The 14414-nt window shown below is 59.1% G+C and overlaps 1 protein-coding gene across 2 annotated transcripts in view; it reads left to right on the forward strand.

Annotated features, from left to right (window-relative positions):
* The first annotated feature begins 2925 nt into the window (after positions 1 to 2925).
* GSE1 (Gse1 coiled-coil protein) overlaps positions 2926 to 14414 on the forward strand; it is a 98784-nt gene continuing 87295 nt past the window's right edge. Inside the window, exon 1 of one of the 2 annotated variants that reach the window (XM_065661491.1) lies at positions 2926 to 4899. In XM_065661491.1, coding sequence (XP_065517563.1) covers positions 2977 to 4899 — 1923 coding nt within the window. In that variant the 5' untranslated portion in view covers positions 2926 to 2976. The remainder of the gene's footprint in view (positions 4900 to 14414) is intronic. The other variant, XM_065661492.1, reaches the window with a different exon arrangement.

The following is a 14414-nucleotide window of genomic DNA, read 5'->3' on the forward strand; positions in this document are numbered from 1 at the left end:
TGGAGTGGGGATGGGGATGGGGAGAGTGGAGTAGAGATGACCACAGCACTGTGCAAGTTGCTTGTCAATCCATCCCTGCTCGATGCAAGCCAATGGAGCTCCGCACCATGAGGCCGCTCAGGGCTGTTTGTACAGCACCTTGCACAACCAGCACCATGTCCTGATGCAACACAATCACGCAGCTGCCGTCCAACCCCTGCCTTTAAGGGACGTCTGTCCCTGGGGCTTGACTTTGTGCAAGGGGACAATTGTGCGTGCCAAGCCAGCAAGGAGGTCTAGGATGGGCGCAGGGAGGATGTTTGCCTCCTGACCCTGGCCCGCAGCTTGAGAGCGCACCCATCCTGCACCGCATCCCGCTCCGTCTGCATCGCATCTCGCTGTCCCCACGGTGCTGGGCTTGGAAGAGGAGCCCGAGCTGTCACCATCCACAGCCCCGGGGTTGCTTTAAAACGGCGTCTCCGGCAGGAGGGCTGCGAGCCGGCGGGAGCCGCGGTGGAAAATCCTGTGCTAGGCTCGCCTGGATCCCCGCGAGCCCCAGGGGATGCGTTTGCCGCCAGGGCATATGTTTTCAGTTCTTGCCGAGGCTGACTTGAGAAATCTTCTCTCCCTCCCAGCTCCTCTGTTGCAAACAGCAACCGCAGGGCAGGGGCGGCAGAGGATGATAAATGAGCCGCTCTGTCCCTGCGCAGCCAAGGCCCGAGAAGCTGCTGCATCCCCCAGGGAGGGGGGAGCCGGGGGGCTCACGGCGCCTCCGGAGAGTGGCACGGAGGGTTGGTGTTGTGGGGAAGGGTAGGGAAAGGAGGGGTCTGGCCCTGCTGAGCTCCGGTCCTTGAATGCAGCGCGTTGTTTCCTCGCCCATCTGTGGAGCAGGCGGGAGAGCATCTGTCGGCTGCGCTTGAAGGGTGGGCTGAGCCGGTGGCCGCGTCTCCCCTGGGGAGCTCCGGATGGGCAGCCGAGCCCCCGTGCTCCAGGAAAACCCAAAGGAAACACAAGCATTCCCTGATCCGGTGGTGGTGCTGCTGCCTGGGGTCCAGGACCCCATCCCACCCGGATTGCCCCTTCCCATCCGGTCAAAGGGCGGGGGGGTGACACTGAGAGACCACGTGCACCTCTACAGAACATCTGAGTCATGGCCACCCCGCCACATGCCGCGCTCCCCGTGCCCTCGGTGCATAGAGCAGCCACCACATCAGGCCTATAAATAAAGGGAAAATAAACGAGGCCTTGCTGTCTTCTGGAAACCCCTGGAAAAAAGAACCCAGCCCCATCGAGTCCGTTCTCCCCAAGGTATCGTGTTCCCCGCTTTGTGTGTCGCCTCCCACCCCCCCCTTGCTTCTTTACTGCCGGAGCCATCTGCGTGGAAACTGGATCCGGGTCCCCGAAGAGCCCTCCTGGCCCCTGCCCGCGCTCCAGCTGATGTCACACAATCTGCTTGATCTCATGGCCAGTTGCCGGGGAGCGCCGGACGCCGTCACCCGTGGTCCGGGTGGGAGATGACATGAAGGGCTGGTCAACCCAAGACGGGGGTAGCTGGGGTGCCCCAAGGGTGAGAGTTGTGCTCACACTGGGGCTGATGAGGAAGAGGAATGGGGATGATGCTGCTTTTCTGCACCAGGATGTGCTGATGCGTGGCTTAGGCTCTCAGTCCCCTGTCCCTATGTCCCTGTGTCCTATTGCAACGACCAACCTTGCCTCCTTGGGTTTAACCCTGCACAGCACCTTCAGCAGGACAGGCTGTTGTGATTTAAGGTAACTCAGGAGGCAGGACACAGGCTCAGGGCTTTGCAAGGACAGGACAAGGGATGTTGCAGTGACTTTCCATGAACTCAGACTCAACAGTACTGCCGTGTGCAGGCTTCCTCCTAAAACGTCTGCTTAAATATATCCTTACAGCTACTAATATATTGTTTTTATTGGGAGAGCTGTGCCGAGACGGTGGGCATGCTGACTTAGATGCTCGGGTGGTTAATAAGTCAGGTTTAATTGTGGCTGGACCTCAGTACAGTTTGCACTTCCGTGGTGCCTATTGTCCAAGGACAGCAAAGTGCTTTACAAGCATTAAATCTTATCACAGGCTGCAAGGCAGGTAAGGATATACCGGGATTATTGCATGCGTCGCTGAAACGCAGCCAACTCCGGCTGGGAACACATCAGCTATTTACCAGTGAGTGGCAAAGCGATGCAGCATTTTAGGACCGAGCGGGAAATAGAATCTGGTATTGAACTGGAACAGCAGCAGGGCTTTTTAAACGCGAAATAAATCACCGGGCGGCTGGGACGCTGAGTTCAGGGCTGGTGGGCAGCGCTGTGAAGGGCAGAGTACTGCGGGCTCCGTCCTGCCCGTGCGGACGCGGTGCCGGAACACGCCGCCCAGGGGAGGGGGAGCCGCACAAAAGGCCGCGCAGTGCCGAAGGGACGGCGCTGATGGGGTGGGAGGGAGCAACGCGTGCGGGCCGCCCCCGATAAGCCCCCTCGGTGGGGTGGGCTGCTCAATGCCCCCCACCCCCTTTATCCCATTCCCCCCCATTGGGGTCCCTCCGCGCTGTCGGTGAGGGGGGTGTTGCTGCGGCTCGTTCCTCCCCCGGCGCCCCCCCCCCCCCCCCTTTTTGCAGGCAGGTCGCAGCGGGGGGGCCGGGGAGGAGCCGGGCCGGGGGCGCCGGGGCCGGGAGGCGGCCAGCAGCCGCCCTTCCTCCGCGCCGCCAGCGGCACCCAAACTTTCGCACCGAACTTTTTGTTGTTGTTGTTTGGGGGGAAGAGGTTTTGCGTTTCCCGTCGCTTTTTGGATCTTTTATTTGTGGTTTTTTTTTCTTTTTTTCCCTTTAATTTCTTTTTATTATTGCATTTTCTCCTTTCCCGTTGCCTTCCCTGCGGCGGGAGGAGGCGGGCGGTTGGTGGTGTCGGGGGGGGAGCGCTCCGGCAAACCCGCCCCCCGAGCCTGCGTGTCCGGCGGAGCCGCGGGATGAGCCGGGGGCGGCGATGAGCGCGGCGGGGCCGGGGGCGCCGGCGCCGCTCTCCCGCAAGCAGCGGCTGATGGCCGCGTTAACGAACGGCGAGGCGGCGGCGGGCGGCCCCGGGGCTCCGCAGCCCCCGGCGCCTCCGCTCTGCTGCTTCATCTGCGGCGGCGGCATCAGCCGCGGCAAAGAGCTGAAGCTTCAAGTGCGACCCCCCCGCGACCACCGACCCTTCTTTCCCTTCCTCCAGCACCAGGAACCGGCGCCCGGCGCCCGCGCCGTCTCGGCGGAGGGCTGCGCCTTGGTCTGCGCCGTCTGCCGCTGTTTCCTGGGCGAGCAGTGGGACTCCTTCGAGCGCAGCCGCACGCCGGTGGAGAAGCGCATGTACTGGCTCAAGCGGCCCCATCAGTGCGAGGCGGCGGCGGCGGCGGCAGCGGGGGGAGCCGGGCTGCGGCGGGGGGCGGCGGGCTGGGACCCCACCGCGCCGCCGCGCCGCCCCTCCGGCCAGGAGGAGGAGGAGGAGGAGGAAGAAGAAGAGGAGGAGGAGGGGGAGGAAGGGCCGGCAGCCGGCTCCGACCTCTCGGAGCTCTCCGACGCCGAGCCCCTCTCGGAGCCCGAAGGGGCGGGCGGCGCTGCGCGGACCCCCCCGGCGGCGGCTGCGGGCAAGAGGGGGCCGCCCTGCTGCTCCTCGGAGGACAGCGAGATCAACATCACCAGCGAGGAGGAGGAGGAGGAGGAGGAAGGCAGCGAGCGGCCCACTTGGGCATCGGGCACCGCCTGCTATATCTGCGGCAGCCCCTTGTCACCCACCACCCAGCACCGCGTCCACGTGCAGAAGCAGGAGAAGACTTCCCCAGCGCCCTTCTTCCCCTTCCTTTGGCTTCACAGCCCCCCGCCGGGCGCCCAGCCCCTCTCGCCTGCCGGCAGCACCCTCGTGTGTCCCTGCTGCTTCGCCTCCCTCATGCAGCAGTGGCAAAGCTTCGAGCTGGCCAACGTGCCCGTGCTGCAGCGGCTCTACGTGGTGCCCCTCAACGCCGGGGCCATGCCTGCCAAGGGCCGCCGAGTGCTGAAGGAGGATGGGGCAGGCGTCCCGCTGGTACCCGAGGCTTGCTACCTGTGCGGGGAGGAGTGCAGCAAGGAGGCAAGGCTGGTGGCGGCCAAGGTCATCAACGGCAATGCGAAGAACACCATGCATTTCCCCTTCATCAGCCTCCTGCCTTGCCCACCCAGTGCCAAGGGACTGAACAAGCACTGGGAGGTGAGCAGCTGCCGCAAGTGCTTCATCGTCTTGCAGGACCTCTGGGCCATGTACAGGGCCTGCCACAACGAGGAGCTCATCACCTCGGTGCAGAGCTTCCTGGGGAGGTACCACCAGGTCTTCTCCGCCGGTGACCCCAGTGGCTTAGCCGGCCACCCTGCCATCAAGCCTGGTCCCACCTCTGTCTGCTACATCTGCGGTGCCGAGCTGGGAGCCGGCAAAGAGTTCCAGCTCAATGTCAACCCACCGGGGCGATTTGGGGAGAAAGAGCCCTTTTTCCCCTTCCTGACAGTCTACCCACCCGCCCCAAGGGCCAGACCGGCCGACTCGACTGGACTGGTGTCCACTTGCATCCTGTGCTACCATGACCTGCTGGGGCAGTGGCTGCAGCACGAGGGCAGGAACTCGCACCACCCCAGCAGCGCCTGGTCCCGGCAGTACAAAGTGGAGACTTTCGTCTGCTTCTTCTGCCGGCAGGAGAAGAAGCGATGCCTTGGATTAAAAGCGGTTCAAGTGGCCAGGCTGCCGGTCTTCCTCTACACCCTCCGTGTGCCCAACAGCTTGCTGGTGGATGACGGGAAGCAGCTGACCATCGGTGCTTGTACCGAATGCGGTGCCGTGGTCCTGGCTGGCAAGAGCATGACCCCAGCGGAGCCACTGGTGGTGGTACCCCCGGCTCTCATCCCCAAGGTAAGGCGGTTGGCACAGACCCCATCCCTCCATCCCTCCCCAGCCAGCATTTCCCATCTCTGGCATGGAGGAGGAGGTGGAGCGCTGACATAGATGGATGCTCTCCTTTTGGGTCTTGTCCCTAGGGGCGAACGCTAATGGATGGCGTGCCTTTAGCAATGAACTTTTGGAGCTGTCAAGCTGTGAAAGAGCAGATAAAAATCCTTCCAGGAGGTGGGGAGAGCCAAGACCTGTCTTGTTGCAGAAGTATCTGTGTTACTGGCGCCTGCTCGCTTGCAGCCCTGCACGAGGGAGGAAATCCTGATCCCATAACACTGGCCATCAAGGGCGGTCAGAGGTGCCAGAGGTGTTGCCCTCCACAGCAGCATCCTTAGGAAGCTCAAAAGGAGCGCACGGCCTCCAGTGCTGTAGGAAACTTCCCAAGTTATCTCCAGTTTTATGGGCTTTAATCTAAGGGTTTCCCCTTGGAGAAACCCCAGCCCTTCTTGCAGCCCGGGAGCCGATGTGCAGGCTCAGGGCTGGGGTACCCCAACCTGTGCTGCTCTGGTTGTCCTCCAGCAAGGGACTCCCATGCAGCATCCCTGAGCCACCACGATGGAGCCCTGTGGCTCTGAAGGGTGTCCTGTGTTTCATCCGTAGCCCGGGTGCTGCCAGGTCCCCATGTTGCTCTTCCGGTGGGCATACACAGGGTGTTTTGGGGGTCATCAGCAGAGCAGAGGTTTACTACTCACAAGCTTGCCTTTCTCATGGGATGGGGAAACAACTACTTCTTCCCCCCACCCTCCAATTTCCATCTTGCACGAATGTGCTGGAGAGCCGCTGCTCTGTATCTGCAAACCAGGCCCCAGGCCAGGTTCTGTAAAATGCCAGCATCCTAAATCCCTGAGTTCATTTTCAAAGCCTTTCGGCTCCGTTTGTAGCCAGAACCCTGCGGCTCTCCGGAGCGCTGGCATTTTCTTTAGAAATGTAAACCAGCCCTTCCAAGACAGGCTCCTTTTCTCCCTGTTCACTCTCCCTTGGCTGCTTACAAATAGAGTTTTCCGTTCAGCCAGCTCTGGAGCTTGGGAAGCCACCGGGCAGGACCTGCACGCACCGGAGCAGTGCCGGTGTGGACAGTGCCAGCATGGCACGGGAGGATGGGTTGGCATCGGCGATGGGAATCCTCTGGATGCTGTTGCTTACGGGTGGTTTCCCCCAGTCTGTTGTCATCCCGGTCCGGACAGCCTCGGCATCATTGTAGGTCATTCCTGGATGCACGACTTGCTCTGAAGTGGTGGAGACTTTTATGGCTGTTGGAGATGGTGTGGGGCTGCATGGGTTGTGATGCCCATGTGGGTCATGCTGTCTGTCTGTCTGTCCCTTGGTCTTCGGGTACTTGAGAGGTGCTGGAACCCTTCATGGGTGGCTGCAGAAAGTTTGGGAGCCAGGTGAGCATCTTGTGGTGCTAACCCTGGGGGTGATGCTTTGGCAGAGCATGTCCACAGCTGGCATTTCACACCTCTGCCCTGTTGGTGTCCCTAGTCCATGTCACAGGGACATGCTGAACAGTACTTCTGTCCCAGCTTGGATGTCGGTGTTGGGTGCTTGGGGGGTTCTTCCCATGCTATTCCTTAGTGACCCCCCCTGGAACCTGCACTTCTCATCACACCAGTCCTCCTCCCATGCTCCCATTGGGACACAGAGGGTGTCCTGGGGAAGGGATGCTATTTAGTTCCTCCCTCTTGTTCTGGGCTTGGGAATGAGCAAACGAAGGGGCTGCTACAATGGGCAGAGCAAAGGAGGCAAGGCAGAGCTGCCTGGGGAGGGCACGGCTGATCCAGGGACCGTTTCCCTTTGATGGGCTCCTTTGTGTCCTGGTGGTGACTCTTCGGCTGGCCAGAAGGTCCTCTTACTTTTTCCCCTCCCTGTCTGCACATGCTTCCCATCGCAGATGTCAAGGTTATTTAAAACATGGCTTAATGCTTGGGTAGGGTGCCTGGCTAATTTAACTGTACCCTCTTTCAGCCACGCCTGCTGCTGAAAGTCACCCTGGGCAGGCCTTTCACTCTTGTGTGACACCCAGGACCCCTTTCAGATGGGACCAGGGGTTAAAGCCATCTCCTTGTTCCTCCTTGTGTCTCTGCAGCTTCGTTTATTGAACACAAGTGCTTTTTCCCATGCCCAGGGTTGACATCCCCCTGCACATAGGACTGGTGTTTTGCTACTGTCCTGAGGCAGCTCAAGTTTGAGGCACCTGATAAATGCACTGAATGCCACCAGGCAGTCCCATACCCCCTCTCGTAGCAGGGTGGCAAGAGCAGGATGGGGCTCAGGTCCTGCCTATAACAGCTTGGAGGTGCTAACAAGGGAACCTCACATCTGAGGGTCATCAGAGTGGAGATTTGGGCATTTTGGGTGGGATGGTGCCTCTGCTGCTGGCTTAGTGCTGGGGAACAGTGGGGCAGGAGATGCTCTGTGGTGTCTGTGATCCTACCTGCTGCAGGAGGGTCAGCCTGGCAGAGGGGCTGCTACAGAAACCCTGCTGTTGCTGGCTTGTGTGGGGTGGGACTGGGTTTTCCCATTGGTAGATAATGGTAACGCTGAGCTTTGGTAAGGGTACCTCACCAAATGGCTTGTCACCCTTGGTACCCTCCAAGGCATGCAGATGTGCACTGTGACAATGCATCTTTCCAGCTGTGCCCCTTGCAAGGGGGGCCTGTGCTGATCTATGAGTGCCAGGCTCCTGGCTTTGGGTTGGCTGCTGCCACCACTATGATGCCTCATCCTCCTGATCCGGACAAACTGCCTGGTGGTGGAACCCCCTTTGCCAGGTGGGAATTGCTTTTCCCGTGGTGCTGCAGGACAGGCAGTGGTTGTGAGCAGGGCAGGTGTTGAGGCTGGTTGCATTGAATAGGCCATAAAACAGCCAGGGTTGGCTGGTGCCCAGAGGTGATGCTGACCCATGCTCCTGGCCAGCGGTACCTGCTGAAGAGTTTCAGTCACCCATTAAGCTCTGCTGCCCTCTCGATAGGGGCACAGGTCTGTGTCACTGCTGTTCCAAGGTCAAGTGCTGATTGTGCTTGACCTGGCTCGTGTTTGTGCTTGCTCAATCCTTTTTCTCTCTGCCAGCACTTGGAAAAGCTTCCCTGCTTTTCTGACTCATCCCATCTTTGCCTGTCACTGCTCTTGCTGCAGTTACCTACCTGTAAAAGTGAGCTCCGTTGGTTTGTGGGGGTTTTGTTGGTATTTTTTCCCTCCATGCAACTTTCTGCAAATATATTCAGGTTGGAAAGCTCTCAAATCCCACCATAACTCGAGCAAAGCTGTTCGAGTTTGCTTTGGATGCATTTGCCATCCCACTTCTTGGGAGCACCCAGAGCTTGCTGCCATCTCTCCTGCTCCATCCTCAGGCTGGTGTCTGAGCATCCTCTGGTTTATCCCATGCCCCTTTCCTGCTTTATGGGGAATACCTGGGTCTTGTTGTGTGGGGCTGTGCCTGACCAAGGGAACAGACTCATGGGGTTTGGGCCAACATCGAAGAGTTCTTGTGTTCTTAACTAGACCTTGTCCCACCGATGCTGAGCAGCAGCTGAAACTCCTGGGCGCTGCGTAAAGCAAACCCAGGAGGTGGGAGGTGACATCTGACCCTCCTCCCGCATTGCACCAGGCTAAATTCCCAGTGGGAATATGGATACTGGGATGTGTCACAGCATGAGAGATCGTAAACCTGTGCAGGAAGGGTCCTGGGTTGTGGCTGGGCGGGCAGGACCTCTGGCTTGTTCTCATCTTCTGTTCATTTTGGAGCAAACCAAGACCCTTCTGGTGACTGGCAGTGTTTTGGGTGGTTGCTGATGGCCCCTCTGCATGTCCCCAGCCCAGGCTTCATGTATAGGCTCCAGAGGGATGGAATGGGCTGCACTGGGCTTCCGCTTATACCTTAAACCTAAGGGAGAAGCAGAACTGGTCTCGCTCATCCCAGTTTTTTTGGCTTCCAGCTTGGGTTGGCTTCTGTGGTTCTGTCTGTGCTCGTGCCCGTTTTTGCCATCGCTAATTCTAGCAGATACAGAGCAAAATCAGGCCAAGGTATTTTGAGCCAACTTTATTGGGATAAACCTGTTTTGGTTTGTAGCATATGTCTATGTAAAGATGTTTTTAGCGAGGCTTCCATTGCCTTTCAGCAAAGCAAGCTTCCTCCGCAGGCTAACACTGGCTGGGTCTGGCATTTTCGGATGAGATCTCAATCCCAGCACGGAGGTGGCAATATAATCATGATATGACTTCATGTCTCGGGGCACGGCCTCCTGCGGGATCGTGTTCCCAGATGGCAAACAAAGCAACAACACGAGGAAAATGTGCCGCTTGCTTTTTCCTGCCGATGAGGTCAGGGAGCGTTTGGTCTGTCCCCAACCGCGCTGCCTTCCTCCTCATCCTCACCCTTTGTTTCAGTGTCTCTCGTGGGGGGCTTTTCCCCTTTGGGGTCTCCAACCAGGGGTGTCCGTCCTTCAATCCCAGTGTGGGGGAACAGCAAAGGGGCCTTGTGCTTTGGCTGGGCTGACCTTGCTGTACCAGCTGTCTGAAATACCAGGGCTCCCTCGCTGCTGCCAGCCGCCGCGTTCTCCAGACCTTGTGCTGACTCCACAGCTCACCAGCTGGCTGCTATATATTTATTCTTCACCCACCCCTTGCCTTCTCCCTGCCTATCCCAAAGGCAGCCGCTCCGGCGCTGCTTCCCTTCTGCAGGCACCTGCCCAAGGATGCTGGCCTGAGACTGATGCTGCCCAGGAATCCCTGCTTTCACTCACCCCCCCCCGCCCCCAGAGTATCCACCCGCAACTCCTTGGGGAGAGGAACTGGCTCCGCTCTGGTCCCCTGCAGTGAGGATGCTTTCGCAACCACAGGAGCATCTTGGAGCAGGCTCCATGTCTGCGGAGCCAAGTTGGGAGATGGGGCAGAGGGACGGCCGGCTCTGGCTGTTGCGGATGGACAGATGTTCTATCCAGACACTTGGCCTTTCTCAGCCGTCCGGGACAGAGGGCAGCATGATGGGATGCTCTTCAGCTGCTTCCCGGCGAGGAGGAACCTCACCGCCATAGCACTGTGGATGCCTGGTGCTGCAGCTGCCCTGGTAATAGGAAGAGCTGCCTTTCACCACTCTGATGCCAGCTTGGTGCTGTGCCAGCATCCCCACTGTTGTCATCCCTGGGGCCTGAGCTGGAGCCAGGGAGTTGTCTCCTTCTATCCAAGCAGGTTCCGGGGACTTGTGAAGTTTCTGGGCACAACTGGTTTGCCAGGAGCCTGTTTGCACCTCACTCACTGCAATGGGCGCCTGCTGTGCCCTGGATCTGTTCCGGTGCTGGGTTTGGTGGCAGGGACTCAGTTAGCTCCCGGCATGTGCTGCTCGCAGCAGGATGCTCCCTGGCTCCCCAGGAAGGACTGTCAGCCAAAGAGCTCCTGCTGGTTCCATCCTGCTGGGCAGCTTCTGGCCAGATGCTGCCATCCCTCCCTGCAGCAAAAGGCAGTCTGGGCTTGAAGGGATGATGTGGGCATGTCCCTCTAGTGTGTGCTGGGGAGGTCACTGCCCTCTTTGGGGACTTGGGGCACATCTGGAATGATGGTGGGGCAGGAGCATCCCAGTGCATGAGGAGCAGGGTGGGAGCTGGAGGAGCAGCCACTGGAGCTCGGCAGTGGTAGGCTCCCAGCCATACCAGGCTGTGAGCAGCTGGTGATGGGAGCCCTTCCAGCGGCACAATCTTCCCTTGGGCCCCAGCCCAAGGGCTCCGGCAGCTCCCGGTGCCCCTGCTGCCAAGGTGGGCAGCAGCGGTGCCCCGAGCGTGCCTTGGCTCCTTGCAGAACCAGCGCCACGCGTCTGCAGGTGACAGGCGGCCTTTGGGATGCAGAACTGCTCCCTGCACGCACCCCTCTTTGCCAAAGGCATCGCTCCCGGCTGTCAGAGCCTGGTTCCCATCCCTGTGCCGCAGTGAGGATGCTGGAGCCCTGGTCAGGTTGTGGTTTGCTCCCCATCCACCCCGGCACGCGTGAGCCTTGCTGGATAAACAGCCTCATCCAGCTGGTCTGGCTGTAGCGTGACTCTTTCCCCTCCTTGGATCTTCAGTATCAGAGCGGGGAGGAATGGGTTTGATCCAGGAGGGAGTTTGGGTTGGGAGGAGGAGAAGGACATTACCTGTGTGCACTTTGCAGCTTGGTGTGAATATGCTGCTGCTTCTCTCTCTATTTTCCTCTGTTAGTGCAAGTGCTGCCGGGCTTTAGTAGCTCTCGGGAGACTGAAGTCATCTGTTTACCCATGCTCGAGCAGCAGCTGCCCTGGCTTTCCTTCTCTAACCTGCTGGTTGTGGTGAGGAGCCGGTGCCGAGCGTGCCGTGACCCACAGTGGGGCACCATGAACACTGCGCCTACACCAGGCTGGCTTGGATGCTGTCAGCACATGCAAAATGGGACTAAGGGTATCCATGCAGGAGCTTCTTCCAGCTAGAGAAGTGCTGAGATGCTGCACTTCGGTCCCTGTTTCGCACTTGCGATGGATGGGCCACTCCCGTTGCAATGAGGACCCATAGCAGGATTTATTGAGGGATGCCCATCCTGGTACCCAGGGAGAGGCCAGAGGTGCTGTGGCTGGCAGGGGTTGAGCAGCGGGGTGATGGGTCTTGGGGTTGCCTTCAACTGGGGTTGCATGGGGATGGTCCTGGTACCCCCATGAGGGATGCAGAGGGAACAGGAGGGTTCACAGGGACTGGTTTGCCCCCCGTGTTCTCTCCCTGCTCCTCCTGGTGATATTTTGGCTTCTGCTTTAGAGCTAAAACAAGGCTGAGACCCAGCTGGAATACCAGGGAAGGACATTAGGGGAGACAGGTGGTGGTGATCCTGCAGCCAGGAGCATCCTCCCCTTTGCCATAGGAAAGGGCAGCTGCCTGCTGAGCCTGGAGGGCAGGAGCTGTGGTAGTTTCCAGCCAGGGACGCTTAGCACAGAGCCCAGGCTGTTTCCAGGGATGAGGAATGCTGGAATCCACAGTGTCCCTGGCACCTGCTGCTTGTGGGACTGGGGACTCCATTGTGGGTGCATCCTGCCCATCCAGGGCTCGGTCCTGTCCCTGCAGGACCCACCGCAGCCCTGTGCAGGGTGGTTTCCCATGGGTTTTGATTATCCCCCAATTCCTTTGCCCTCCTTGGAATTGTGGAGGGCTCCATGGCCAATGGCTCCATGGGGCCATTGGAAGCCACCTTGGTCCCCAGGGAGCTGGACACGAAGGTGCTGCATCACTGGCAGGATCACATCCAGGGCGTCAGCTTTGGTCCTTTGCATCTACAGCAGGATGGACAGACCTAGGGAGGGATGGATGGACAGACAGCTATCCAAGGCATCTCAGGGCCCGAGTGTGGGGTGAGCAGCAAATTGCCACCACCACCTCCCATCTGCTTCCAGCATGTTTCTGGAAGCGGGCTGACTTTTGTTGGCTGTGAAGCTTTTCATCGAGTGGGGATCAAGTGCTAGTGATTCCAGTCATTACCCTGGCTGGGAATATATATATATATGTGTGTGTGTATGTGTGTCTCCTGCCCTCCCTCCTTGTCTTCACTGCTAAACCAGCTGCATTCCCTTCTCTCCATCTCTCCCCTGACACTCAGAGCAGGCAGCATGAGTTATCCCGAAGTGAAAACATGGCAAAGACAAGGCCCTTCAGTTTCCCCGTGAGGAAACCGTGCCAAGGTCAACCCAGCACGGGGATAGAGCCCTGGCTGCCGCTGCTGCCCCAGGGTGGGCACCTCAAGGGGCTCCCCATGCTCTGGTGCTCAGGGCTCCATGGTGAGCCAGGGGGGGGAAGCCGCTTCTCCTGCCTGCAGACAGAGTCCAGATGCCCTGGCTGCGGCGTCTCTGGAGGGGGAGATGGATTCGCTTCTGCCGTCTTCTGTTTTCAGTCCAGAACATCTGCACAGTAACTGGGAAATCTGGGCTTTCTCCTGCGTCTCCGCCAGGTCCTGTCAGTCCTTTCCTCTTCCAAAAAGGAGTTCTGGTGGTTGGGCTTTTGGTCCCTTTTTTTCCTCCTTTTTCCCTTGTAACCTGCTCCCTGCTGTGTATCCTGCTGGGGCTGTGCCAGGATTTTACTCCATGCAGCCACTGTGAAGCAGGGATTGCTTTTGGGCCCCCCCCCGTCTCAGCCACCCTCTGTAATATGGTTGGGAATGTGGATTCCCCTGGGAGCAGATTATCCCATGGGACTGTCCCCAGAGTGGGTGGCCGATGGCACGGGGATGCACTGGAGTCTCACAAGCTGCTACGTCCCTTACTTATTCCACCCAGTTTTCCCTTGCTGATTCCTGCCTCCTCATGCTTTTGGGTCTGATCCTGAATTCCAGAGCCTGGGCACTTCTTGGAGTGTTCAACCCCTTTGCTGCCCATGGCTCCCTCCCAAGAGCTTGCATTGGGAAGCATGTGGGGCTGCGGCAGGCTGGGGGCCACCCTTATCCCAATCCCTCCCTCTTCGGATCCCCATTATTTCCAGCAGGGAACGGCTTGGCGGGCCTGTTTCTGGGCTGGCCAGGACAGCTCTTGGCTTGGCAGCATCCCGTGTGGGTGAGGTTTGTTCTGCATCCTGCGGCTGGCTCCGGCTCCTGGCAGGGCTGTGCCTGGGTGCTGGGTGTCCCAGCACCTCCTGTTCCTCACTGCTGCTTCCACAGTGCCATGGGCACCCTCCGCAGTGTGTGTCTGCAGAGCTTGAGGGGTAAATCCTGCTGTGTCTCGTGTCCTCCTCATCCTATGCGTTGGCAACCCTTGCTCTCAGCAGCCTGACCATCCTGCACCCGAGCTGCTGGGGTCCGGTGAGCCCTAACCCCGCTCCATCCTTCATCACACCCCTTTCTGCTTCATGTACAATATTCTCCTCCCTCTTTTGCTCTTTGTGCCTTTGCTGTGCTGCCCTGTTTCTGTCTGCACTGGCCCCATGCCCGGTGCCCTCTTCTCAGGGCGGAAGGAAGGGCTCCAAGGGAAGGAGGGCACAGCCTGGGTGATGCCAGCAGAGACTGGAGGCAGGACCAACCGATCAGAGCGCGTTCAGGGCCATGGATGTGCTGGGTGCTGTCTCCCTCATGGATCCCCAGGTGTGGAGCTGGTGTCTGGGTTGCAGCCAGGAGTTAGCTGGGGTCTTGCAGCACCCAAGAGATAATGGAAGAGGGAGATGCCACCCCTCTTTTGGCACTTCAGGGACCTTGGGGTGCTGCACTGCCTCCCATTGCGTTTCCTGCTCCTGTTGGATGTGGGGAACCCTCAGGATGGGGTGATTTTGGGTGGGCTCAAGGGCCAGAGTGGTGTCTGGAAGAGCTGGGCACCTGAAGGTGACGTGCTCCCGATGTCCTGCTCCTTTAGACAGCCACATGATGCTATTCACAGCTGCTATTTCTGGCCTCTGTGCTGCGGTCACCAGTGCAGGGTCTGGGATTGCTGCCCTCTTGGACCCATGCGATGGATGAGGACGGGATGAGGAATCCCCCCCAGTGTGGGCAGCAGTGGGGAATCTCAGAACCTT

The sequence above is a fragment of the Lathamus discolor genome, chromosome Z, assembly GCF_037157495.1.
Source record: "Lathamus discolor isolate bLatDis1 chromosome Z, bLatDis1.hap1, whole genome shotgun sequence".
Classification (NCBI taxonomy): Eukaryota; Metazoa; Chordata; class Aves; order Psittaciformes; family Psittacidae; genus Lathamus; species Lathamus discolor.